This window comes from Tiliqua scincoides, chromosome 1 (assembly GCF_035046505.1).
Source record: "Tiliqua scincoides isolate rTilSci1 chromosome 1, rTilSci1.hap2, whole genome shotgun sequence".
Lineage (NCBI taxonomy): Eukaryota > Metazoa > Chordata > Lepidosauria > Squamata > Scincidae > Tiliqua > Tiliqua scincoides.
This window is the reverse complement of record NC_089821.1, coordinates 106,504,415-106,530,570: the sequence shown is the minus strand read 5'-3', so window position 1 is coordinate 106,530,570 and position 26,156 is coordinate 106,504,415. Positions and strand designations below refer to the sequence as shown.

Genomic DNA, 26,156 nt, shown 5'->3' with positions numbered 1-26,156 from the left:
TGTATAATAAGAAATTGACACGCACAAGAACAAATTATAAAGGATATTCCTGCCTATAAATTCAAGGTTAAATTATAGTGCAATCCTCTCTCTCTCTCTCTCTCTCTCTCTCTCTCTCTCTCTCTCACACACACACACACACGCGCACACACACACACACACACACACACTCACTCTTGAAGGAAGGAAGCTAGCTCTATTAAAGTGAATGGGACTTGACTTCCTGTATACAAGGTTACTAGACCTGGGTTGCAATTCTATAAATGCTTATCTGGAGTAGTTCCCATTGAATTCACTTCTGAGTAAACATGTATAGGATTCAGCAGTTGGATGACTTCCTTTAGTTTTGATTTGGATTTTGATTATTCACCTACATAGCCTTGTAAAGTGCCCTAAGGATGTTTTATGGCTGAGGTGGAGTTGAATTGTGATAATACATAACCAGTATTTACATGCAACAGTGTGCCAGAAAAATGCCTTGAGAGGGGGCCATTTGGAATGGAAATGCAGGAGTGATGCTTAACACCTTCTGCTCCTCTGCCCCTCAGTTTGCATAATGCCCAAATCAGACTGCCCAGATTTGCTGAACTAGAACAGTAATCTTATTCGCAAAGGCATTTAATATTTCTGCCCACCGTATGATATCACACAAACTGGAACTGATGTTTTGCAACACATTTTAAAGATTGATTTAATGTACCACTCATGTTGCTGTGATTCACCTGCCCTTCAAATGCACAATAGGATAATTTGGATGAGCCACAAATAATATTTATGCACACATTCTAAACAGTCCATTCATAGGTACATTGATACCATTATCATAAAAGGCTGAAATGTTACTGTGCCATAAAAGTTGACTTTCTACGGTAGTCTTGCTGATACTGACATGGCTGTAGTATGAGCTAGGTAGGATCTGAGCCAAATTCAATTCTTCCTGATGCGCCTTATTTCCCTCCCTTTCCCATCAAGTTTAGTTCAGAATTTCTCAGACTTCCTACCTCCAGGGAACCTTCCAGCAATGATCTGTCTGTTGTGGAAGCCTTGTATGTAAGGGTGGCACCAGGGTTCACCATGGCTAGAAGCTGGGCCCATGGACAGGCAGTGGGAAAGCAGGGTGTGGGGCCAGGACCCTGCAGTTATGCCAGATACTGACCATAGTCCCGGACAGCACAGAGCAGCTCCAGGCTGCTCGATTCTGCTCAAATCTGCACCACCTTTTTAGGTAGTGCAGATTGAGTACACTCATTGAGGCTGTTGGCTGCTCTCCCTGGGGTAAGGGGAAGCATTTTCCCTTGCCCTGGGCTGAGCCACTTGCAGCCCAAAACTTGCACTGGATAGGGGACAGGCCTGCTGGCCTTCCTATACCAGCACAAATTAGAATTGTGTTGTTAAAATAGCCACAACTGTGTCTTGGGTTGTGGTTAGAGATTCTAAACTAGAAAGTTTACTTAGGAGGTGCTGTCTTTTTCTCATGCCTGTTATCTGGCAAAACGTACACGTTGGCCATAATCCAGCAGAGCATTAGCCATACTTAAACTCACAGAACTTAATAGGTTTAAGCACACCTAACTTTATGTTGGATAGTGGCCAGTAATCTGAACATACAGTATTTCACTAGACAGCTGCCCATACTGTACTTTCAATAATGGAATGAGATGGAGTGTCTGGATCACGCTGAGGATTGTGACTCAAGAGATGGTTGCATTTTCCAAAATTCCACTGGAAACTATTAAGAGGCTTTCCCTGAATATTACATCATATGCATTTTACATGCATACAAGCGTTGCTTTATTTCTGATTCATTTTAAAGATAACTGAAACATCAGATTAATAAAGGACAACCAGTAAAGGAAAATCACACCAGATCACAGTAGCAAAGGTGTATAAAAAACTTGGTTGGCTGTCCTCAGAACAACCCTTCAGATTTAAATAATTCATGAGAAGATCATCTCAACACAGCAGGCCAGCAATATTACATGGTTTGTTCTGTGATCGACTCCAGCAGTCAAGTTCATCAGTCAGAGAAGGCGCTGCAGGTTCTTCAATCAATTACATGGAAAGCCCAAGAATTCATATATGCCTCATGCACAGAATTGTAGACTACTGAACTTGCACATAATTAAAGCAACATCTGCACCAAAAGGAAACCTATTAAGGAACTCACAGGGGCGACTGCTTTCAAAAATCTGAAAGACTTAGTTTGTCGCCAACAAATACTGTTCACTAACTTTTTTCACCTAGGATTTGAACTGATAAGTTCTAGGTTAAAGGAATGCAAAGTTACAGTATAGAAAGGAGTCCAGTACAGAAAAGCTGCAGTCCAGCCACATTTAAGTGTAGATATCAGGAGTTGATGCAATAGGGCCAACTAACTGAAGGCTCATTGTCAACTGAGGGTGACAGGTTGGCCAGGTTGATCCCTCTGTTCTCAAAATGAGTGGCCACGGCTGCACCCAATGCAGTATCAGTGGGCAGGGGTGCAGTGATGTGTCCCAGGGCCCTCAGCAACCTGGCACAGACACTGGTAGGCTTGATGCTTTGTGTGTACGGGGCACTCTCTTTTATGACTCATATAGATTCTTATGAGTAATGGAATGCCCCATTTATACAATGAGCAAAGAGATTCTCTTCTGACCAGAAAGACTATGATAAAAGAAATCATGTCCAGAATCATGAGCGGAATATCCGATATCATGATCTGGTATATTTCTTGCTTCTCTGAGATCTCTCCCTTGCGGTTCTTAAAGAATAAGACTTACGATGATGCTTTGTTCTGTCCCTTTTCAATACTCTATCCAGTTCAAGATTGTTCTCCAACCTCCATCAGATGATTCAAGGTTTTAAAGCTGTTGTGTTTTGAGTGGGGTGGTTATGAAAAATACAGAAGGTTACTTATATTCCTATAAAACAGGAATAAAACCAAGTTCAGTGAAAAATATTTTACTTATTTATACAACAATACCAGCAAGTTGGTTAGGACTGGGCTGTAAATCTTCTATAATACCTTTGAAGATGGTCCCCCCCTCCAAAAATAAAAAATAGCACAGAAATAACATGAAGGTGTTTTTTGTCTTCTTTCGATGTAAACATCAAATAGTTTCCTGCGGTATGTGCATATGGTATTTGTATTTTGTGTCTCAGGTATGAGGTCTTAGGGTTAAACTACACATTAAACAGATAGTTTAGCCCTTGCATGCTTGTTTTGTTGTTGTTGTTAAAAATCAGTCAAGTGGAGAGAAATCGGGTTCAGAACCACAAGGGGGGGGAGAAGAGACCAACCCTTTCTCTCTCTAATGGAAAGAAACATAAGAAAAGCCCTGTTGCATCAGGCCAAAGGGTCATCAGGTCCAATATCTTGTTTCCTACAGTGACCCACCACCACTAGAAAGCCCACAAGCAGGAGAGAGGGCATACTTCTCTCCTGCCATTGCTCCCCTGCAGCTGGTACCAATGACATATTGCTGCTGAACCCAGAGGTAGCACATTGTCACCATGGCTAGTAGCCATTGACAGATCTGTCCTCCATGAATTTCTTCAATTCCCTTTTATAGCCACTCACACTAGTGGCCATCACCATGACCCTGATCCAGAATGAGACTCCTCTCCAGTTGTGATTTCCCTGGGAGGGAAACTTCCCTTGGTAATCCTTTATCGTGACTATCATTTTTATCTGCATGCAACAACTGCCAAAAAACTAGAGCTGAAGGATTCTAAACAGACAGGAAGGATTAAGGAAAGAGTCATGCCAGCCAGCTGTCAAAATGAACTCTCATATAATTTTAGGTATAAATAAAAATTATTATCATAAATAAATTTAGGTGTGAACTTTTCCTTGATACCTAAATCATTTATCTTCTTTGCTAAGGAAGAAGAAGAAGATAAATAATTTTAGGTATCAAAGAAAAGTTCATTACCTAATTATTAATTATTATTATTAATAACAGTATTTATATACCACTTTTCAACTAAAAGTTCACAAAGCGGTTTACAGAGAAAAATCAAATAACTAAATGGCTCCCTGTCCCAAAAGGGCTCACAATCTAAAAAGATGCCAAGGAATACCAGCATAATGAGCATATCTTTGTATAAAATGGGATTTCTTGTACAGGTTAATTCTTCACATAAAACTAGAACTCTAAACGGAGGTTGAAACTTCTGCTTCACACTTGTTGCATGTGCATAGCAATTCATGAATGATCACAAGGCCTGGGCACCATGCAAAATATCCAGGTATGCAGAGATTCAAATACACATCCAGGACTGGTGTACATATTCAGCTGTGCATCTTAATTGTTGCACAAAGAGGTAATTATTTTGTTTTTTCTAGATAACTGCTTGCTTAGTGTTCAAGGTAATTCATCAGAGGCTTCCAGATGGTAACTCAGTATACCAATCTGGTAGCCTGCTGTTCAGTGGGAACAATCCTATGGCAAAAAGAATTTGGTAAATGTCACCAAAAAATACAACACACCTGATTCCATAGTACCTTCCTGACATCACAATCAATATGTTCAACTGTTGAAGAAAAAGGTCACATGGGCGTCTATTGTATTTTGAAAACAGTAAATAGGCACAATACAGCAAAAATTTAGTAATTTAAAATTAATTCCATGAATTTCAATGGAAAAAAGCAAAAGCTTGGGCTTAAGGGCCAGATCCAATTCTGGGCCAATTCCGGTCTCCTCCCATAGGCACTTTGCGGTGGCCAGAATGAGAGAGGCGCCTGAGGGGAGGCCAGCGCAGGCCATCCTTGACTTGATTCTAACCAATAGGAAAGAATTTTTCAATGAGGTTAACGTAGTAGGAATTTTGGGGGACAGTGGCCATTAAACACTAGAGTTCTCAATCATTGGAAGTTAAGGGCATGTACAGTGAAACATGTTCTTAGATTTCAGGAAGGCCAAACTTGGTTGTTGCATCCCATGTCTTTAGACCATTACCTGACCCTGTCATTTTTTTCCCCTCCTTCTTGCTGATATTTGCAATCCCAACAGCAAGCACACTGAGAGCCCAATCCTGGGCTCGGAGCACTGACTCAGCGGCAGCATGGACTGTTGCAAAGGTGACATTAAGCACGTTTGTGGGCCCTAACACTGGGCGAGTGCTGGTGGTAGCTTAGTGCTGGCCGGCGTCAGGCTACTGTCGGGCAGGCACCCGACCTCTGCCACTCAATGGTCGTGCAGACCGCCGAGCAGCAGAGAGGTAAGTAGGGGCATGGGGGAGGCAGGGAGGAGGCGTTCTGGGGTGGGGGAAGGCGGGCAGAGGGCGAGGATGAGGCATTCCAGGGAAGCAGGAGGCAGGGAGAGAGCGGGGATAGGCGGGACGGCTGGAGTGACGCTCCACCAGATCCAAAGTCTCCATGTTGTGTTCACAGCCTGACAAGGAGGCACTTGATTCACTGCCAACCTTTTTGTTGGCGGTGAATTGAGTAGCCTCATCGTGGGGCTACTGTGTTTACCTGGGGGAAGGGGAGAAAAGTCCCCTTCCCCAGAGGTCCCACCTGTGGCTGCTCAAAGCACTCAGGATGCGGCGGCAGCCATTTTTGGTGCCACCTCAGCTCCGCACCCCAGGCAGCTCAGGATTGGGCTCCCCATCTCAGAAATAAAAGTAGGTAAAGAAATCAAATATATACACTGATATCACCTATTGAAATAATTTCCCATCCACAGAGCCGGCATTAGGTTGCAGGAGGTCCTGGGCAATGCCCTGCCCTTTATCTGCCCCTAACAGTGCTACCAATGTGTTTTGCCAAATTCCTAGTCAAAATTTCACCTAAAGAACCTATGCCCACTTTAAGCTAATTAGTTCCCCTTCATTCCCCAACAATGGCCTCCCTCCCTCTAGGGAGAGAAGCTTCCTTCTACACCAACCAAACTCTTCCTTCTTCAGGTGCTGCTTTTACCCCTTAATGACCTGGTTGCCTCTAGTGGCTGCAGCTGTGCAGCAGACCCACTGCTAGTTAGAGCCCTGGGGTTAACCCTATGCTTGCCTGCCAGAGCAAGGGTCACTGCTGACACCACATCTCCTCTACGGATCTTGCACAGTTCCATTACACATTGCCACCACTGCTAAGTGTTCAGGCCCCAGCTAGGCAGGCCTTATGGGAAGCAGGTCCTGACCTGACCAACTCCTGATGCCATCCCTGGCCATTAATAAGATCAGTTACGTGTGTTAAGGAAAGTACATTCTGGCATATTGGCATTCTGGCATATAATAATAATAACATTAAATCATACACATCTCTTTCTCTATGAAAAACCAACCCATAAGAAACATTCATGTGAAAACAAGAGGAGATGTTGAGTAAATTCAAGGGATTTTTAAAACAAGAACTTAAATCACCAGAAAAAGGGAGAAAAATATACAGCCTCTTATTAGCCTGATTCACAAAACCAGTGGCCCTGAACATCTGCCTGAACTCAAAAATGCATGGAAGTAGTTCTTCAAGGCAAGCCCATCATGTACAGTTTCTCAGCTACCCATATCTGCTCATTTCACTATACCAGCACACCGCTCCCCTGACATACCACTTACTCTACCACTCTCCACAGAAGTTCCACCAGAAATAACTGATGACAACATCATCACTAGTTACTTCCAGGTTCTGAGACCATGATATGTGCTTCCAACAGTGGTAAGAGGCTCAGGGCAGGAAGGAGGGCTTTTTCAGGTGCATGAAAACTGTGCGCTGGAGCTCTGTGTGCTAGGCGAAGCTTCCTGCCATCATTAGAAGTTCCTGTTATGGTCTTGCTGCCATACATCCAACAGTCTGGTGTATCACCAGTGGTACACGTACCACCAGTTGAGAACCCCATATTATACCAATCACATTATTGTGGATTGTGTTCATGTGGTGAAATGCATAGCGGTGAACAATGCTGCCAAGTGGCAAGCTGCTGCACATAAACATCACTTGCCACATGGAGCAACCCCCGGCCACTGGAGCATGAAATGGCCACCGCATCTGTGCAAATCAACGAGGTCACAGCATTATAACTGGACGATACTAAAGGCTAGATGGTGGATCTCATATACACTGATCAAAGGATTCAAGGAATACAGAATTAAGGGACTAAAAGGCCAAACTTGGCTTCTGTTAACGCATGCTTTCTCTCCCCCAGTAATAAGTCCATGCATTTCTGACCTCATTGTGCAGGAAGGCTGATACACAGCAGAAACACAACAGATTAAGGACATGGAATAAAATGTTGCATTACTGCTGCCATATTGGTGTCCCAAGAAGCATCTTGTCATCTTTTATTCTTTTTCTATGTCCCTCCTATAATTGAGCGATCACTCTGGAAATGTTCGCATCAATGCTGATGTAATAACATCTGGCGGAACATTTGGCGGAAAAGGCATCTCAGATCATTTCCCATATTGTCTAGTGCTGGATTAAAACCATCCTGGTAACAATTCCCCCCCCCCCTTATCTCTCTCTCTCTCTCACACACACACACACACACACACACAGAGCGCGCATAGTTCTCTATCAGGGCCCATCTCTTTCGCTTCCTGGGTGGTTAGTTGTGCAGACGGCTTATTGATCCCCCCTTCTTCCCCGCGACGAGTGCCTGCAGGCCTCGCAGCTGCATCCCCAGACAGAGGGAGAGGAAGGGGATGAGGAGGACTCCGCAACTCCAGCACGTGCAATATCATTTCCCGGGCACGAGAACCCTATGGAAATATATGGCCCTGGGGGCTGCGATTATGCTGATGAGCAGCTCCGCTCCCGGCATGAGACACCCGCCTCATCTCATCCACTCACAAACCAAGCCCCATCAGTGCTCTTCCCCCCCCCCCCGGGGGGATTTTGGATCACATTGACCCAAAAGCATCAAAATGCATTTGCCTTTCTTGCATTTATTCATCACGGGCATGGGGAGGGCGCCTGGGGGCGGGGAGGAGAATGCAGGGCTCTCTCTGTCCAGCACATGCTGCCAGTCGGCCGGCCCCTCCCTCCGCATCAATGAAGGTGCAGGTACCTTTTATCCAGGCAAGCGATCCACTCGCTGGAGGAGGACGAATGGGATGTGTGAGCAGAGACCATGTTTGCGCAGATCACCCAGGCAGCTCCCGCTGCCTCTGCCGTAGTGGGTGGCTGCTGCTGCCGCTCTCTGCTTTCCCCGCCTGCGCCCCTTCCCCGCTTCCTCTGTGCCAGTGCCTGCCTGCAGCGCCTTCCTCCCTGCACTGAAAGGGAATGGGCTCTTCCAGGCTCCCGGCGCTTCCCTCCGTCCCGCCGCTGCAGTAGGCAGAGCCACCTGGCTCATCAATCTCTGCCACCCGCGCCCCCCTCCCCACCCCACCCCAAGCCTGAGGCTCGTGTGCCGGGCCCGCTCGGAGCATTGCGGTCTCCCTTGGACACAACGCGCTAAATATAACCCTCCTGCCAGCCCGCTGAGGTCAGCCTCGACAATGAAGAAGAGGCGCTCTCAGCAGGCCTGCCTCCACTTTGGGGCAGTGAGAGGCGGTAGGTGGCCAAGGAGAAGCTGCCCTCTCCGGCCAGAACGATGGAAGGGAGGAGATCCAAGGAAAGGTGGGAGACAGGAGAGAAGCTTCTCCCCTTCCCTGGTTGCAACAGCGGTGGTAATAGAGCTAGCCGAAAAGGCCATTTGTCAGCTGAGAAATAAGGCAAGGATGCCATAAATCTGAATGAAAATACACAGGCCAGTCAGTCACTATCTCACCCCAGTATGCGCCATCATGCCACAGCTGCGTACATAGGATATCTAAACATCAATCCTCAGTTCAACATCAATATTGTATGTAATATTCTGAGGCTGCAATCCTAAACACACTTTCCTGAGAGTAAGTCCCATTGCACATGCTGGGACTTACTTCTGAGTAGATATGCATAGGATTGTGCTCTCAATTTGTATATCTCTGCTTTACATGTATTTTGTTAGATATTATCTCCATATTGCCGCTGAACCTGAGAGGCATTGGGTTTCCCTAAGTTCAAGGTAGAAATGAGATTCAAACCAGGAAAATTATGACTAATACTGTAGTTAAGCGCTTCCCCACAACACTACACCAGCTCTTACAATAGTCTATATACCAGCACTCTTCAAGTTTTTTTTCTCATGACTCAGTGCAACAACGACATCATCACCGGGTGCCATGGCCCACTGCTGAGCACTGATGGTGAGTGCAATGGCACATTCAGTATTTTTAAATGAGCGCTTGCAACACAGACTCCAGATGCTTTTTCATGTGCATGGATGTTATTGACAGTCACAGTGTATCATGGTCTTAGGCTGCAGTCATGTCTTTGGGGAAAAGGGTATTTTGGAGATATTTTTTCATATCTACATAATTTGTTTCATAATAAATCTTCACCTTCAAATTGGAAGCTATTCTTCTCTTAGTCTCTTCTTTCAGCGCTGGTATTTGCACCCAGTCCAAGGCTCCTTGTAGTTCATGTTAGCCACATTCTTTCTCCTGAAGGTTCCCCTGTGTCTTTTAGAGAGAAACATTTATTAATAATTGCCCTGTGCCCCTGGTAACAATCCATGGTAGGCCACATACTTTGCATGTAGAAAGGCCCAGGCTCAATCCCTGGCATGTCAGACTACAAAGGAAAAGGTAATAGGTAAGGAGAAAGACCTTGGCCTGAGAACCTGGGAGTTTACCAGCGGGTAGACAATACAGTACTGGAATTGGATCAATGCTTGACTAAAGCTAAGGAAGCTTCAGATGTTCATAGAGTTTGCATAAACATTCCCAGGATTCTCACTACATCTGTAGTGATCTGCCAATTGATATGAGTGTAGAAGGGGTGACACTGGAAGCAGCCTGAAGAACTCTCTGAAATCTCTGAAACGGTTAGCACTTTCATAGGAAGCCAAGCATGGGAGCTTGAAATGTAAGTCCTGGCAGGATTGGGTCCAGAGTTGGCTAGAACACTGGAGCAGACTCAGTAGGGTGGATCCACAATCAATTACAGACTGACTTGAGAAATCCACATAAAGGGATCTAGAATAAGGATGAAGGATAAGGGAAAACCCAGAGATGGGGAAACTGGCAGACTGGGAGAGGTGACACACACAAGGAAAAACAGAAGCTGGTTGCAGCCCAGATAAGATCCAACCTGAGCAGAAGCATTTATAGCTGGGAGAACAGGAACCAATGAACTGCTTGGGGCAGGAGCTAAAACTATATGGAATCTCATAGGTCAGGGGTACTCAAAGTTTATCTTACTGTGACCCCTGAATAACATATATAAATTTATATATGCAACATTCCTCTTCATTACAGTTATTGATTTTATTCAAAATAGGTAGGCTGGTTGGAGATAAATAAAGCACATTTACCTTGGCATATTAAATAAATTGGTATAACAAGTATGTCAGAAATCCCCTTATTATAATGTTGACCAAATTCAAAACAGTTTCAGTGTTTTCGTTGAAAACACAATATATTTGTTACGTAACACTTCTTACTTTTCAAAAGTCATACATCCCTGGTTCTCAAACTTTTAGCACCCACTTTTTAGAATGAGAATCTGTCAGAACCCACGGGAAGTGATGTCATGACCAGAAGTGACATCATCAAGTAGGAAAATTTTTAACAATCCTAGGCTGCAATCCTGCCCACACTTACTCAGGAATAAGTCCCATTTACTATCATTGTTAAAAGAATATACATAATAGCCTGTTCAAAGTACAGATGTGTAACATTTCCCCAAATGCAGTCACATACCATGGTAGTAACATCAAGTCTAATATATTAAAGATAAAATATTGAAATGAATGGGGACCCACCTGAAACTGGTTTGCGACCCACCTAGTCGTTCCAACCCACAGTTTGAGAAACACTGTGACATACATCCTTTGATGCAGGCTTTCACACTGGTTACTTCCAGTGACAACAATAATCACAATAACAGTAACAAAGAATATTCTTACAACCGTCACCAGTCGCATGACCAATGCGAACTGACCAATGTGAACTGATTCTCTTCATCCTCTTGGAAGGAAGGTGAAGTGTTCTTGGAATGGTTCTCAAAGCATAGGAGGGAAGAGGAGAAGGGCAGGCAGGTAGACGCAACTGTGACAGTCACCAGATGGATGGGCTGTGTAACAATTATTTTTTAGTTCTTTGGCAAAGTGTGATCTCCACACTTTGAGAAACCTTGTCATAGGTCAATCCACAGTTGTGAGTAGCTCACCACCAGAGATGTCAGCTTACACACCAAGAGGACCCCAGCTGAAGTGGACATGTGCATGAGAGGTTTTCTCCAGCCCCAAGGATCGGTTGCTTCTCTAGGAACATTCAAATACAAGCATGTTTCCTTTTTCATGCTTATGTTTTAACAAGACATTGCTCTCAAATTCCATATAAGTTCAGTGTAATTTTACTGCACAATACAGTATTAGTGTGTCTCAGTTTCTACCTTGCTGGGTTGCTTTTATGCAACCAGGGGTGCCCAACCCCCGGCCCTGGGGCCACTTGTGGCCCTTGAGGCCTCTCAATGCGGCTCTCAGGAAACCCCCAGTCTCCAATGAGCCTCTGGCCCTCTGGAGATTTGTTGGAGCCCACACTGGCCCAATGCAACTGCTCTCAGCGTGAGGGCAACTGTTTGACCTTTCACGTGAGCTGTGGGATGAGGGCTCCCTCCACTGCTTGTTGTTTCATGTCTGTGATGCAGTAGCGGCAGCAAAGGAAAGGCTGGCCTTGCTAGGCCTTGAGCTATTGCAAGACCGTCATTCATTCATATAAGTCCATCTTTAATATATTCATTTATGTAAACTTATGTAAATTTATTTAAATTTTAAATGTCAATTAATTCTTTTTTCCTCTGGCCCCCAACACAGTGTCAGAGAGACAATGTGGCCCTCCTGCCAAAAAGTTTGGACTCTCCTGCTCTAGAGAAGCTCTTGTTTTTCTAAGCTCCTGGTGGTGGCACCAGCGCACATCCTTAAAACAAATACTGAAACTGAGCAAATGGAACAGCCGAAATAAGCAGCAGCATTTATAGCTGAGTAGCTGGCACACTGTATGCAGACTCCTTGTAAAAGTAACTTTACACCCCAATATTCACAGCCTTCTATTTACAGTCTGAACAGGTGTACTCTGCTATAAAACAGCTACATGCTTGTACATGAATATCATTCATTTTAGTAAAATGATAGCCAGAATAAATGACTAGGGAGCAAATGGAATACATACAGCTTGATGCTAGAAGGACAGAAGCCTGAAAGAAAAGTGTCCCAAGAATTAGAGAACAGAAGTAAATGGCTGGTAAATGATAAAAGAATCTCTCATAGGCAAGAGCGGTGATTTGGCCGCTGGAAAAAGATGGTATTTAGTGGCTGCAAAGTCCAAAGTCCGCTGTGCTATAGAAACCACAGCAGCAGCAGGTAGGTGATAAAAGTGCCAGCTTCAGATACAACCTGTCTCTCAGAACAAAGGTGGGAATTCCCAAGTGAATTTAAACACATTGTAGCGATAAGGCAACACAACAGAAATTAGGGTAATGAATTTCTGAGTTGGTACACAGAGAGATAGCTATGTATAATTCCCAATGTTAGACAAAGATAAACAGATTTACTGAGAGATAAATCTGGCTTTTCTAAAATTCTGTCTTAATCTTTATTGGTCCCAAATTTTCCAGAAGGCATATTTGCATTGCAAATTCTTGCATGTATCCCTAGATAATCAAAGTTCATACTAGTGAAAATAGTATTCAAAATATCCTTTGTAAGGGTCATGGGTAGACTGAGCATACATATTTGGAAGAGCTAGAGTGTTCATTTGTGTGAAAGCAGTAGGATGCAGATCCAATTTATACAGTGTTAATCTAGTGTAGTAGTTGGAAAAAATGCTTCTCTTTGATCAGTCTCCTACACTACATCAGTAACAAACAAAAATCCTGATCACACAATCATACAGATCATAAGCTTGCTTTCTATGCTGCCACCAGCACATCTCAGAGTAGCTAATGAACCAGGCAACACACGATTGGTGCTTTTCCATCAATCATGGGTGGTCCAGACTGGTCACTGGTTAGCAAGAGTCCGCCCACCCAGACTAACTCCTGAACCCTTAGTGCTGGCACTCATGCCATTATTGCAGGTGGGTCAAGGATCCAGGTCTACAGAGCTTGCGTCCTGAGTACACTTCTGTACTGCAGCGAGTCATGGACTCTTCGCTCACAACAGGAGAAGAAACTGAACGCTTTCCACATGTGCTGCCTCCGACGCATCCTCGGCATCACCTGGCAGGACAAAGTTCCAAACACTGTCCTGGAACGTGCTGAAATCCCTAGCATGTATGCACTGCTGAAACAGAGACGCCTGCGTTGGGTCGGCCATGTCGTGAGAATGGATGATGGCCGGATCCCAAAGGATCTCCTCTATGGAGAACTCGTGCAAGGAAAGCACCCTACAGGTAGACCACAGCTGCGATACAAGGACATCTGCAAGAGGGATCTGAAGGCCTTAGGAGTGGACCTCAACAAGTGGGAAACCGTGGCCTCTGAGTGGCCCGCTTGGAGGCAGGCTGTGCAGCATGGCCTTTCCCAGTTTGAAGAGACACTTGGCCAACAGTCTGAGGCAAAGAGGCAAAGAAGGAAGGCCCATAGCCAGGGAGACAGACCAGGGACAGACTGCACTTGCTCCCAGTGTGGAAGGGATTGTCACTCCCGGATTGGCCTTTTCAGCCACACTAGACGCTGTGCCAGAACCACCATTCAGAGTGCGATACCATAGTCTTTTGAGACTGAAGGTTGCCAACACACAAGGAACCATGGGGGTGCCAACACTGAACATGGAACTCTGAGCACAGGGAACCAATGTTTCAGCAATTAGTTTCAGCAGCCGCACAGGTCATATGTAAATTGGGCCTGGTTTTTCAGTAATGTGTTTCGGACCAGTTTTGTTCTATAGTTGAAAGAAAACAAGGCTAAGCAGAAGCTTGTGGTGACTAGAGTTCACTTCATCAGATGCATGGTTATCTGCAGTTGGCAGGAAAACAACCTATTCCTGTTACATTATACCTGCTATATACCTGTCAACTGAGGTTAACACTTCATGCATCTGACGCAGTGGACTCTAGTCACCAAGACCTTGCGCAGAAATAAACATGTCAGTATTAAAGGTGCAACAGATTGATTTCGTTGCAACAGACGGGAACCCAATTCTATCCTTGGCAGGGCCACTGGGTACAGTGGCGCCAAAATAGTGACCACTGTATCCAGCAGCCCTGCCGAGGCTGCTGGAGGTCTCCTCAGGGAAGGTAACTTTTCTCTCCTTCCCCAAGGAAAGTTTCAGGCCCCACAACAGGGCTTCTCATCTGCATCAGATATTTTGCAGGTGTAGATGAGAGCACCTGCATGTTGGGCTTTCCAGTCTGACATGGAGGAATGGATCTGGCGGGTTCCTCCCCCACCCCACTCTCCTCCCACCCTCCCCAACCCTGGAAAGCCACCTCCCCACCCTAAAAGCCCTTACCACTTCCTGGAGCTCTTACCTTGTTCCAGGTGGCGTCTGGTGCTGGGCTGGCGCCAGCATTCCTTCTTTACAAGGTTCCGTAAACATGCTTTACGGCTTGTTTATGACATCCAGCACCGATGCTGGACGGCCGAAGGATTGGGCCCTAAAACAGATACTCCTTGAGAAGACTAAGCAGGAGGATGGAACTCTAATTAGGAGAGAAAACAAATTGTGTGTAAATGCAAAAACGAAAGAGTGGGAATATGGAACACCAGGTTGCAAAGAGTAGACATAAATTAGGAGCACTTGTATTTCACACTTGGAACACAACTCTTTTCCTTAGATCAGACTATAACATGAATGCTAAACCTACATTGTCTATAGCGTACATTCAATTTCTCTTCCAGTCCTGCCCCTCATTAGCAACATTGACCCATAGTACAAACAGCATGAAAAAGGTTGATAGGTGTTCTTCCTCTTCATGCATGAAAACGATCTATTGGCCCAACCCTATTCTTCCCTTGTGCTGGCAGAGTGCACACTCTGCCGGCATTCTCTGTCACAGAAATGCCATAAGGCACTTTGCGACAGCATGCCTGGTAGATACTGTACTGGTCCACTGTTTGACAAATCACTTTATCCCCTTCGCTGAACGTAGCCATAGACATCATGTTAGAAATGGCCAAATGTATTGTGACTCTCAAGCAATAAACCTGAGGGCTTAATCCTAACCAATTTTCCAGCACCAAGGTAGGAGCAATGTGGCTCCAAGATAAGGGAAACAAACATTTCCTTACCTCGAGGAGGCCTCCGTGATTGCCACCCAAATGCAGGATGCAGCACATGCTCCATTGGCACAGCTGTGTCAGTGCAGAAAAGTTGGTTAAGATTTGGGTCTGAGAGTAGCAATATACCTATGTGGCACTATGCCTTCTTGAGCACACAGCCTGGGCTAATTGTTCAGCTTCTTAGAAGTGCAGAATTCAGCTTTTTGAAAAGGGACGGCATGGAAAGAACGTTGGTAAAGAGTACAAAAGTTTCCCTTGCAATCAATATGGAAATTAATGGTGGTTTGCTACATTGTGCAATAGAGAAAGGGCAATCTATCTTTCCCTTGATATATAAATGTATATAAACTTATCTGCCTCTTCTGTGGAATAAGTTCATAGTTTTCCCACACCTGTGAGGCACAAGGGCGTGCCTGCCTGGTAATGTTAAATCCATGTTCTGAAGCTTCAGAAAAGACTGCTAATTATGTAATTATGTAACACTTTAGGCCTTGTGAAAAAGAAAAAAATGATTAAGTGATAGGATATTGCTGTGAAAACTAAAATGCTATTCATTTTTCTTCTATGCAAAAAATCATTTAGCAGAAGCAAGAACTTGTGGAACCAATGAATTTTGGAAAAGGGATTAAAGCTTGTCTTTTTATTAAAAATACTGGGTTTTTCACTCTATGACTCAGGGCAGTAAAGTGTCCTATATAGAGATCAGTTCCGAAAAGTGTGTCTGTCAAAAGAAAGCTTTGCAGAGGTGGAGGAAAAAGAACAAGGAGTAGTAGAGTAGATTACGGTGCAGTTTTGTTCAAAAGAGTTGTGTTGGTTTTTGAAGCCACAAAAGAGTTTGAGCAGATGGAATTACTCAGTGCACGGACAGACATGTGTTCCCAAAACCCATTTTTGCTGGTTCACCGTAATACAGAGGTGTGGGACATTTGCAGAGGAGAGTGCAGAGGGGAAACAAGTGCTTTGCCATTCCCCTGCCCACAAATTCACCACCCCTTAGCTTAGGCATCTGCAGGAAAATTGGGAAAATAGCTGGGGGAAGGTTGCAATGGAGAATCAGTAACCTCGGAAAGAGTTGAGAAGACGCCCCCAACTGCCTATGCCCCCCTCCCGCACATGAAATTATTAGCATAACAAGACAACACAGGATTGAGGTCCATGTTTGCATAGTTTGCATAGAAGTCCTGTAATGCATAGATCCACTCCTTCAGATTCCCTCCTATGGGAAGTCCCCATCCAAGGGAGTGTGTTATAAATCAACACTGGATTACTAGAGTCTCTACAGTTGTACTTAGTACTTTCTGGAACCATTTATAGAACTAAATATGATATGTACTTTCCACCCTAAATAGCTTGTGGCCTACTTTTAGAAGACACACCCTGAAATATATATTATGGAGCAAGCGTATGATTACCTTTCCATGAAAATGGGATTGCCCTGTTAATGCTTGTGTGCATCACAATATCATTGCTATCGTCCAGGATGCCATCAGGCAGGGCTCTCATGTCCACATAGAGCTTTAGGCAAAGAGTGGCTCCCACATTAATTCCAGGTATATGTGGAATGTGTATCAGTATAATACACATCAGTATTACAAGTATTTTCTGCACCTGAGGACTGTGGGCCTTTCCCTTACCTGACCACAAAATCACTTACTTTTAGCCCTCCCTTTGGCCCGGGTCAACTTACTAACAACTTATTGCAGCAGTTCTCAAACTTTTAGCACTGGGACCCACTTTTTAGGATGACAATCTGTCCAGGACCCATTGGAAGTGATGTCATGGCCAGAAGTGCCATCATCAAGCAATTAAAATAAATAATTATAAATAATTAAATTAAAATAAAATAATTAAGTAAGGGGGAGCCAGTCCTGTTCCACCAAGTGAATCTACTCTGAAGTAAGTCCTATTGTGGTCAATGGGGCTTACTCTCAGGAAAGTATGGGTAGGATTGCAGCCTGTGAGCTCAAGCCTATGCATGTCTACTCTGAAGTAAGTCCCATAGTGGTCAATGGGGCTTACTCTGTAGTCTGCCTGCAATAACAACCCCCCAAAAAGAATCAGTGAGCTCTTCAGCCTCCCAGTGCCCAGTTTAAAGTTCTTCTATTTCAGGCATATCGATGCAAAGATCCAGCAGGCTTTGCAAGTGCAAAATAGAAAACTTTCCCTTTACCATTCAAGCCTCTTTTTTGTTCTTTTTAGGGGGGGAGGGGAGGCTGCCTTCTGGAGTAGCTCCATAGGATCAGGACCCTCCTGGTGTCTTCACATTCCCCTTTGGCTGGCCTGACCACCAGCCAAGGCATGACTAAACAGGACTGTGAGGCTGCTTTGCTTTCCATAGGGCTCCATAGACTGGGAGGGAGGCAGCTGGGAGGGAGGAACCTCCTTCCGTGTTTTTGGGGGCTGCACTCATTGGATGAGGACCATTCTGACATCCTTGGAGCCTCTCAGCCTGCCTTGACTAAGGCAAGTCTGCCTACTCGCAAGTAAACACAGCCACGTGGCTTCGTTTTGGGCTCAGACTTGCAGCTGGGAGGGGGGTGCTTCTCGGGTATTTTGGGGGGGCTGCATTCATTGGATCGGGACCATTCAGGTGTTGTTGGATTCCTTTCAGCCTGCCCCTTCCGACGGACTATGGCAAGTACGCCTACTCACAAGTAATCGCACGATATGGCTCACTTTCGCTTTCCATAGGGCTCCATGCATTTTTCCTTCCGGTTTTTTGGCCATAACTTTTGAACAAAAGGAGCAATTTCAATTCTGTTTTTTGCACTGCACTCAGCTGGCCATTCCGCATCCAACGGTGCATGGCATGACATTGTAGCTCCTAACCCCACGATGTTAGCGTGTCCTCCCCCAGGGTGTGTCACCCCCCGCGCGTCACCTGGTGTGGCCCGCACCCCCCGCACTCCCTAGTGACACCAGTGCCTCCACTAGAGACTTATTGATTTCAAGTCTAGCTTCCCACCACCACAACTGGTACTCCAGGAGCCCAAGGTCATTTTTATCCTTAAACAGTGGCTCTAAACTGGAAGGGTACACAGTGTCGTTATTCTGTTCTAGAAGATATTTATGCAAACAACACCTTTTCCTTTCGTAGCTGGGATGCTCAAAGCACAAAATCAATGGGTTCTATAACATAAAAGCAGGAAAGCCAGTCAGTGAAATCTCAATTTCAGATGTGACCACTTGAACAAAGAGCTTTCAATCACTTGAACAAAGAGCTTCACAGAGATGCAGCACATATCATCAGGCACAGCTGAGGGATTTCAAAAAGCTGTAAAGCACACTCTGTATCAATCCTCAATAAAAATTTAGTACAGGTGGAGCCTCGTTATTCGTGAGGGTTCCATTCCTGGAACCCATGTGAATACCAAATTTCATGTGAAACCAAGTCACATGAAATTTGGGCTCCACCAAACTCTGAACACGACTAGAGCATTGCTCTAGTCATTTCCGGAGCTGTTCTGAGGCCCGTGGAGGCTGCGCACAAAATGGGCTCCGGAGGTGCTAGAAGAGCACTTCTGGTTTTTGGGCAAAACCAGGAGGTCTTTCTGAGGCTCGTTGTGGTTGCATGCAGTCTGCACCACTGCTCCAGTCGCCTCTGGAAAACTGGCCTCTGAGGATTTCAGAGGCCAGTTTTCCAGAGCAGTGGTCCAGTCGCCTCCGGAGGCTCTTCTGACGCTCATGGAGAAAAATGGGAAAAACAGGACTGCTGCCGTGTGTGTGTGTGTGTGTGTGTGTGTGTGTGTGTGTGTGTGTGTGTGTGTGTGAGTTCACTCCCCTGATGTCCCCACCTATCTGTAAAGAGGGCAGGAGGGTGTCTCTCATACTAACGAGAGACTGGAGACAGAAGCAGCAAGAGTGCACCAGCAAATCCAATCCCACCCCCCTCCTAGACCTGATTTGCCCACCCCACCCCATCACTGGCCTATTTCACTCTCTCCCACCCTGCAACTCCTTGCCGCACTCCTCCCTGCCCCTGTGCTGGACTTCCCTGTTCCAGCAGGCCTCCTGACGACCACCAGTGGCAGCAGGAAAGCCTGGCCTTCCTTTCAGTGCACCTGATCCTTTTCCTGTCACAAAGTGCTTTAGTGCACTTTTGCAACAACTCATGCAGGCTACATTGTGCTGCAATGTTAGGATTGGGCTCTCCTTAGAATTGGGCCATCATTTACCCCACAGGTTTGTTGTGAGCATAATATTGGGATGAGAGTATTTTGAACATTGTTCTGAGCACTTTGGAGGATGGAAGTATAAAAATGTTTTAAGTAACTTTTAAGGGCACAATCCTAACCAGGCCTACTCAGAAGTAAGTCCTATTTTGTTCAATGGGGCTTACTCTCAGGAAAGTGTGGTTAGGATTGCAGCCCAAACTAAAATATGCACCAGTAGTGAGCTTGGCCATAGAACTAGTCTTGTGAATCTCTTTGTGAGCATAAGAACATAAGAACATAAGAACAGCCCCACTGGATCAGGCCATAGGCCCATCTAGTCCAGCTTCCTGTATCTCACAGCGGCCCACCAAATGCCCCAGGGAGCACACCAGATAACAAGAGACCTCATCCTGGTGCCCTCCCCTACATCTGGCATTCTGACTTAACCCATTCCTAAAATCAGGAGGTTGCGCATACACATCATGGCTTGTACCCCATAATGGATTTTTCCTCCAGAAACTCGTCCAATCCCCTTTTAAAGGCGTCTAGGCTAGACGCCAGCACCACATCCTGTGGCAAGGAGTTCCACAGACCAACCACCCGCTGAGTAAAGAAATATTTTCTTTTGTCTGTCCTAACCCGCCCAACACTCAATTTTAGTGGATGTCCCCTGGTTCTGGTATTATGTGAGAGTGTAAAGAGCATCTCCCTATCCACTCTGTCCATCCCCTGCATAATTTTGTATGTCTCAATCATGTCCCCCCTCAAGCGTCTCTTTTCTAGGCTGAAGAGGCCCAAACGCCGTAGCCTTTCCTCATAAGGAAGGTGCCCCAGCCCCGTAATCATCTTAGTCGCTCTCTTTTGCACCTTTTCCATTTCCACTATGTCTTTTTTGAGATGCGGCGACCAGAACTGGACACAATACTCCAGGTGTGGCCTTACCATAGATTTGTACAACGGCATTATAATACTAACCGTTTTGTTCTCAATACCCTTCCTAATGATCCCAAGCATAGAATTGGCCTTCTTCACTGCTGCCGCACATTGGGTCGACACTTTCATCGACCTGTCCACCACCACCCCAAGATCTCTCTCCTGATCTGTCACAGACAGCTCAGAACCCATCAGCCTATATCTAAAGTTTTGATTTTTTGCCCCAATGTGCATGACTTTACACTTACTGACATTGAAGCGCATCTGCCATTTTGCTGCCCATTCTGCCAGTCTGGAGAGATCCTTCTGGAGCTCCTCACAATCACTTCTGGTCTTTACCACTCGGAAAAGTTTGGTGTCATCTGCAAACTTAGCCACTTCACTGCTCAACCCTGTCTCCAGGTCATTTATGAAGAGGTTGAAAAGCACCGGTCCCAGGACAGATCCTTGGGGCACACCGCTTTTCACCTCTCTCCATTGTGAAAATTGCCCATTGACACCCACTCTCTGCTTCCTGGCCTCCAACCAGTTCTCAATCCAGGAGAGGACCTGTCCTCTAATTCCCTGACTGTGGAGTTTTTTCAGTAGCCTTTGGTGAGGGACCGTGTCAAACGCCTTCTGAAAGTCCAGATATATAATGTCCACGGGTTCTCCCGCATCCACATGCCTGTTGACCTTTTCAAAGAATTCTATAAGGTTTGTGAGGCAAGACTTACCCTTACAGAAGCCATGCTGACTCTCCCTCAGCAAGGCCTGTTTGTCTATGTGTTTTGAGATCCTATCTTTGATGAGGCATTCCACCATCTTACCCGGTATAGATGTTAGGCTGACCGGCCTATAGTTTCCCGGGTCCCCCCTCTTTCCCTTTTTAAAAATAGGCGTGACATTTGCTATCCTCCAATCTTCTGGTACCGTGGCCGTTTTGAGGGACAAGTTGCATACCTTAGTCAAGAGATCTGCAACTTCATTCTTCAATTCCTTAATAACCCTTGGGTGTATGCCATCAGGGCCCGGTGACTTATTGATCTTTAATTTATCAATGAGGTCTGAAACATCTTCTCTTTTAACCTCTATCTGACTTAACTCCTCGGTCAGGAGGGGCCGTTCGGGCAGCGGTATCTGCCCGAGGTCTTCTGCCGTGAAGACAGATGCAAAGAACTCATTTAATTTCTCTGCCATCTCTAAGTCTCCTTTTATCTCCCCTTTCCCTCCCTCACCATCCAGAGGGCCAACCGCTTCTCTGGCGGGTTTCCTGCTTCTAACATATTTGAAGAAGCTTTTATTATTCCCCTTAATGTTGCTGGCCATGCGTTCCTCATAGTCTCGCTTGGCCTCCCCTATCACCTTCTTACATTTCTTTTGCCACAGTTTATGTTCCTTTTTATTCTCTTCATTAGGGCAAGACTTCCATTTACGGAAGGAAGCTTCCTTGCCCTTCACAGCCTCTCTAACTTGGCTGGTTAGCCATGCAGGCACCCTCCTGGATTTAGTGGAACCCTTCTTTATTTGCGGTATACACTTCTGCTGGGCCTCTATTACTGTTGTTTTAAGCAGCCTCCATGCACTCTGGAGAGACTGGACTCTTTTTACCCTCCCTTTCAACCTCCTTCTAACCAGCCTCCTCATTTGAGGGAAGTCCGCCCGTCGGAAGTCAAGGGTTTTTGTTAGAGATTTGCCTGGTATTCTTCCCCCAACGTGCACGTCAAAACGGATCGCAGCATGATCACTGTTCCCCAATGGCTCAGTAACGTTTACATCTCTAACCAGGTCCTGCGTACCGCACAAAATTAAATCCAGAGTCACCTGTCCTCTGGTGGGCTCCGTGACTAGCTGATCTAAGCCACAGTCATTTAGCACGTCAAGAAATCCGGTTTCCTTATCGTGACCAGAACACAAATTGACCCAGTCAATATGAGGATAATTGAAGTCCCCCATGATTACAACCCTGTCCTTCCTTGTCACCTCCCTGATCTGTTTCCTCATTTCAAGGTCCCCATCCGATTTCTGGTCTGGAGGACGATAGCACACCCCCAGTATTACATCGCTGCTCAAGCCTGGTAATTTAACCCACAGAGATTCTACGGTGGAGTCGGACCCACCTTCAATCTCTACTTTGCTGGATTCTATCCCTTCCTTAACATAAAGGGCCACCCCACCTCCAACACGCCCCTGCCTGTCCCTCCTGTAGAGTTTATAGCCCGGGATTGCGGTATCCCACTGATTCTCCGCATTCCACCAGGTTTCCGTTATGCCCACTATGTCAATATTTTCCCTTGTCACCAGACATTCCAGTTCTCCCACCTTTGCTCGTAGACTTCGGGCATTCGCATAAAAGCATTTATACACGGAATGCCCCAGGATGGGCTGCTTATTAGCTCCTTTGTCCCCGCATCCTCTCACTGTGCCAAACTGTCTATCACATCCCATCTCCCTACCTTTCCCAATTTCTTCTCCTACCCTGCCTTTGTCTTGTTGTTCTCTAACCTCCCCATCCTCATCCCATAGGGATGAGGAGTCCCGAACCGGATGCCCCTCGGCTCCTGTCGGCCTTCCCCCAGGGATCAGTTTAAAAGCTGCTCTGCCACCTTTTTAATGTTATGCGCCAGCAGTCTGGTTCCATTCTGGTTCAAATGGAGCCCGTCCCTCTTGTACAGGCCCCGCTTGTCCCAAAACGTTCCCCAGTGCCTAACGAATCTAAACCCCTCCTCCCTACACCACCGTCTCATCCACGCATTGAGACCCCTGATCTCCGCCTGCCTAGCTGGCCCTGCGCGTGGAACAGGTAGCACTTCAGAGAACGCTACCTTTGAGGTCCTGGCTTTCAGCTTCCTGCCTAAAAGCCTAAATTTGGCCTCCAGGACCTCCCAGCTACACTTGCCCACATCGTTGGTGCCGACATGCACCACAGCCGCTACCTCTCCCCCAGCACTGTCTACTAGCCTGTCTAGACGAGAAGTGATGTCCGCAACCTTCGCACCAGGCAGGCAAGTCACCATGCGGTCCTCACATCCGTCGCAAACCCCCCTCTCTATGTTTCTAATAATTGAATCCCCCACTACAAGAAGCCCCCGACCCCCCTCCCGCCGAGGAGTATCCCGAGTGCGCTCGGATACGGGCCCATCCCCTGGAGAAGGGATCCCCCCTAGGGGACTGTTTCCCTCCTCTCCAGGATGACGTCCTCCAGTCCCGAGACTTCCCACCCGGGCAGCCGAGGAGCTGCACGCCTGAGGTTGGGACGAAGCCTGATCGTCCCCAGAAGTCTCCCCACGGTCCTCCTCTGGCTGCCTGCGCTTCTCCAGGTCGGCCACCAAGGCTTCAAGGGAGCGGACGCGTTCCCTGAGAGCCTGGAGCTCCTTGCACCGAGGACACACCCATGACTTATACCCCAGAGGCATATAATCATACATGTGGCACTCAATGCAGAACACTGGATAGCCCCCACTCTGCTGCTGGCTGTCTGACTGCATAGCTTTTTTGTTGTTGTTGTTGTTGTTTTATTTAGGGGTCCTTTTAAAAACCGTACACTGGATAGCAGCCCTCTTCTCAAGGGAAGAGGAAGGGCAGTGTCTGGGGCCCTGGCCTCCTCGCCCTGCTGCTGAACTCGCCCAGATGCTAAACTCTTGTGCCTTACCTGGCACTTAGTTCCCAGAGGCACTGGGTTCCCAGAGGCCACACACGTCTGCAGAGAGCCTCACGCGATGGCCCGCCTAGCTTTATACTCCTGGCTGGCTCCTCCCCCCTCCTTCCTTCCTGATTGAAAGGGGGCTGGCCTTCCCAGGTGAGTTTACAAAAGCTCAGGAAGGCAAATGGCTGCTGATGGGCGTGACCTACTCTGCAGGCTCCTGAATGGACTGCTTGGGGCTCTTAATGGGTTGGGAATTGGCCCTTCCTAGGTCCTTTCCCTCCTAGTTCTGCTCTCTTAGGCTGGACTGTTTTTGTAACCTCAAGCTAGTTTTTATTTGGGTTTGTTTAATTCTTTATTGCTCTCTAGATCCTGTGTCCCAATTTACTGACCTGTTTAGGTTATGTTCTAACTTAGATTAGGTTTAACCTGGGTTAAGTATAGGTGTAATTTAAGCAAGTAGAAAACCTGCTTTTCACTTTATCCTCCTCCCTTTCTTCGATTAAGTGCTACCTTAGGTGCCGCTAACTTTCAATTTTGATTTAAATGCCTGACCCTTGGGCACTTACTCACGAGTAGGACTCTGCTCCTGCTCACGAGTAGGACTCTGCTCCTGCTCACGAGTAGCCCTCTGCTCCTGCTCACGAGTAGCCCTCTGCTCCTGCTCACGAGTAGCCCTATGTACCTCCCTTAGGTGCTAACTTTCAATTTTGATTTAAGGTTGCTTTAAAGGTAAGGTTAAGGTTAGAAGACAGGGAGTTAGAAAGACAAAGCGTTAGAATGAGTACACTTACCTCCTCCTCCTGCTCCTCCTCCTCTCCTTCTCCAAAACTCAGAGGTCTCCTTGCCTTCTCCTCGCCCAGATGCTAAACTCTTGTGCCTTACCTGGCACTTAGTTCCCAGAGGCACTTGGTGTCCCAGAGGCCACACGCGTCTGCTGCATGGCTGATCACCCAGACACTGTCATACTACTTTAATGGCAAGCCTTGAGATATTTTGAGAATAACCTCATCTAACACATTTGAAATACAAGTTGAGACTAATCCCATGGGTTCTGTTCCAAGCACTCATGTAAATGGCAAAAAAACACACTATAGCAAATCAATTTAAAAAACAAAGTTTCTTTGCTCTAGTGATTTAAAAACAGCCTTGTTGACCTTTTGACTCTAAGAGTCATTAAGAAGACAATCTATCAACCATGCCTCCTCCAAGAGCTTAGAAAGCTTCACTCAGCCCCTCCCTTCACCAATGCAAAGCGATCACCTTTCTTTCAAGTGCTCAGGGAGGGGTCACCTGGAGAGAAAAGGACTGATGGATTGTCAGCCAGCTGCCTCTCATTAAGGAGGCTATTGTTAAAGGACTGTTCAGTTTTTAAAACTGATTTTAAAGGGGTGCATTTTCCTCTTCTCCAGAGATTAGTACATTCCTTCTCACTTGCAGGTACCATTTGTGTTGAGTCCAATCGTGTATAAAAAAATCAGTGTATAAATAGGCTGCACCTGTATCTGTCTTTCTGTGTCTTAAGTGCAAGGCTAGATTACTTTCCCTTATAATTGCTTTGCTTTAAATATTGTTTGCTGGATTTACTCCCTAATCTTTAGGCGCTCTTTACAGGAGCAAGACATTCGTTTTCAATTACATTATGCTATAGCAACCCTTCTGTCATGCCTTAATCTACTTACCAAAGCTGATTAGTTACATTGCATTTGCTACAAAGCAGAATTCCACCCTCCCCCTCCTTTTCCAATAATGAATATGGTGCAGCACATTCTTCTCCAATTGGGGCCTGTAAAGTTGAGTCAGTAAGGCATGCTAGAACACTGAATATTGGAATTGCCAGCCTGTACCAGATCAGACATGTAGAGCACCTAGTCTCAGAACCTGTTTTAAGATTACCTGTGTTAAGTACCCAGTCAACTTTACTCACCTGACTTTATTGTAGCGCCTTCCATCTTAAAGTTCCAGCTGCAAAGAGCAGCACTTTGAAAATTCAATCCACAACAAAGAAAGAATTACTTTAAAAATATACAGCTATAATGGAATGCATAGGGTAATGACAAAGATGACAAAAAAGTAAAGTCATAACTGTATCCCATAGGGCAGTGGTTCTCACACATTTAGCACTGGGACCCACTTTTTAGAATGAAAATCTGTCAGGACCCACCAGAAGTGATGTCATGACCATGGTTGGCAACCTTCAGTCTCAAAAGACTACGGTATA

General features: G+C 45.9%; 1 protein-coding gene across 1 annotated transcript in view; it reads right to left on the bottom strand.

Annotated features, from left to right (window-relative positions):
* The window catches only part of RAPGEF4 (Rap guanine nucleotide exchange factor 4), a 184,188-nt gene extending 175,982 nt beyond the window's left edge, over positions 1-8,206 (bottom strand). Inside the window, exon 1 of the mRNA XM_066634746.1 lies at positions 7,989-8,206. Within this exon, the coding sequence (XP_066490843.1) occupies positions 7,989-8,053 (65 nt within the window). The 5' untranslated portion in view covers positions 8,054-8,206. The remainder of the gene's footprint in view (positions 1-7,988) is intronic.
* Between the last annotated feature and the right edge of the window lie 17,950 nt (positions 8,207-26,156).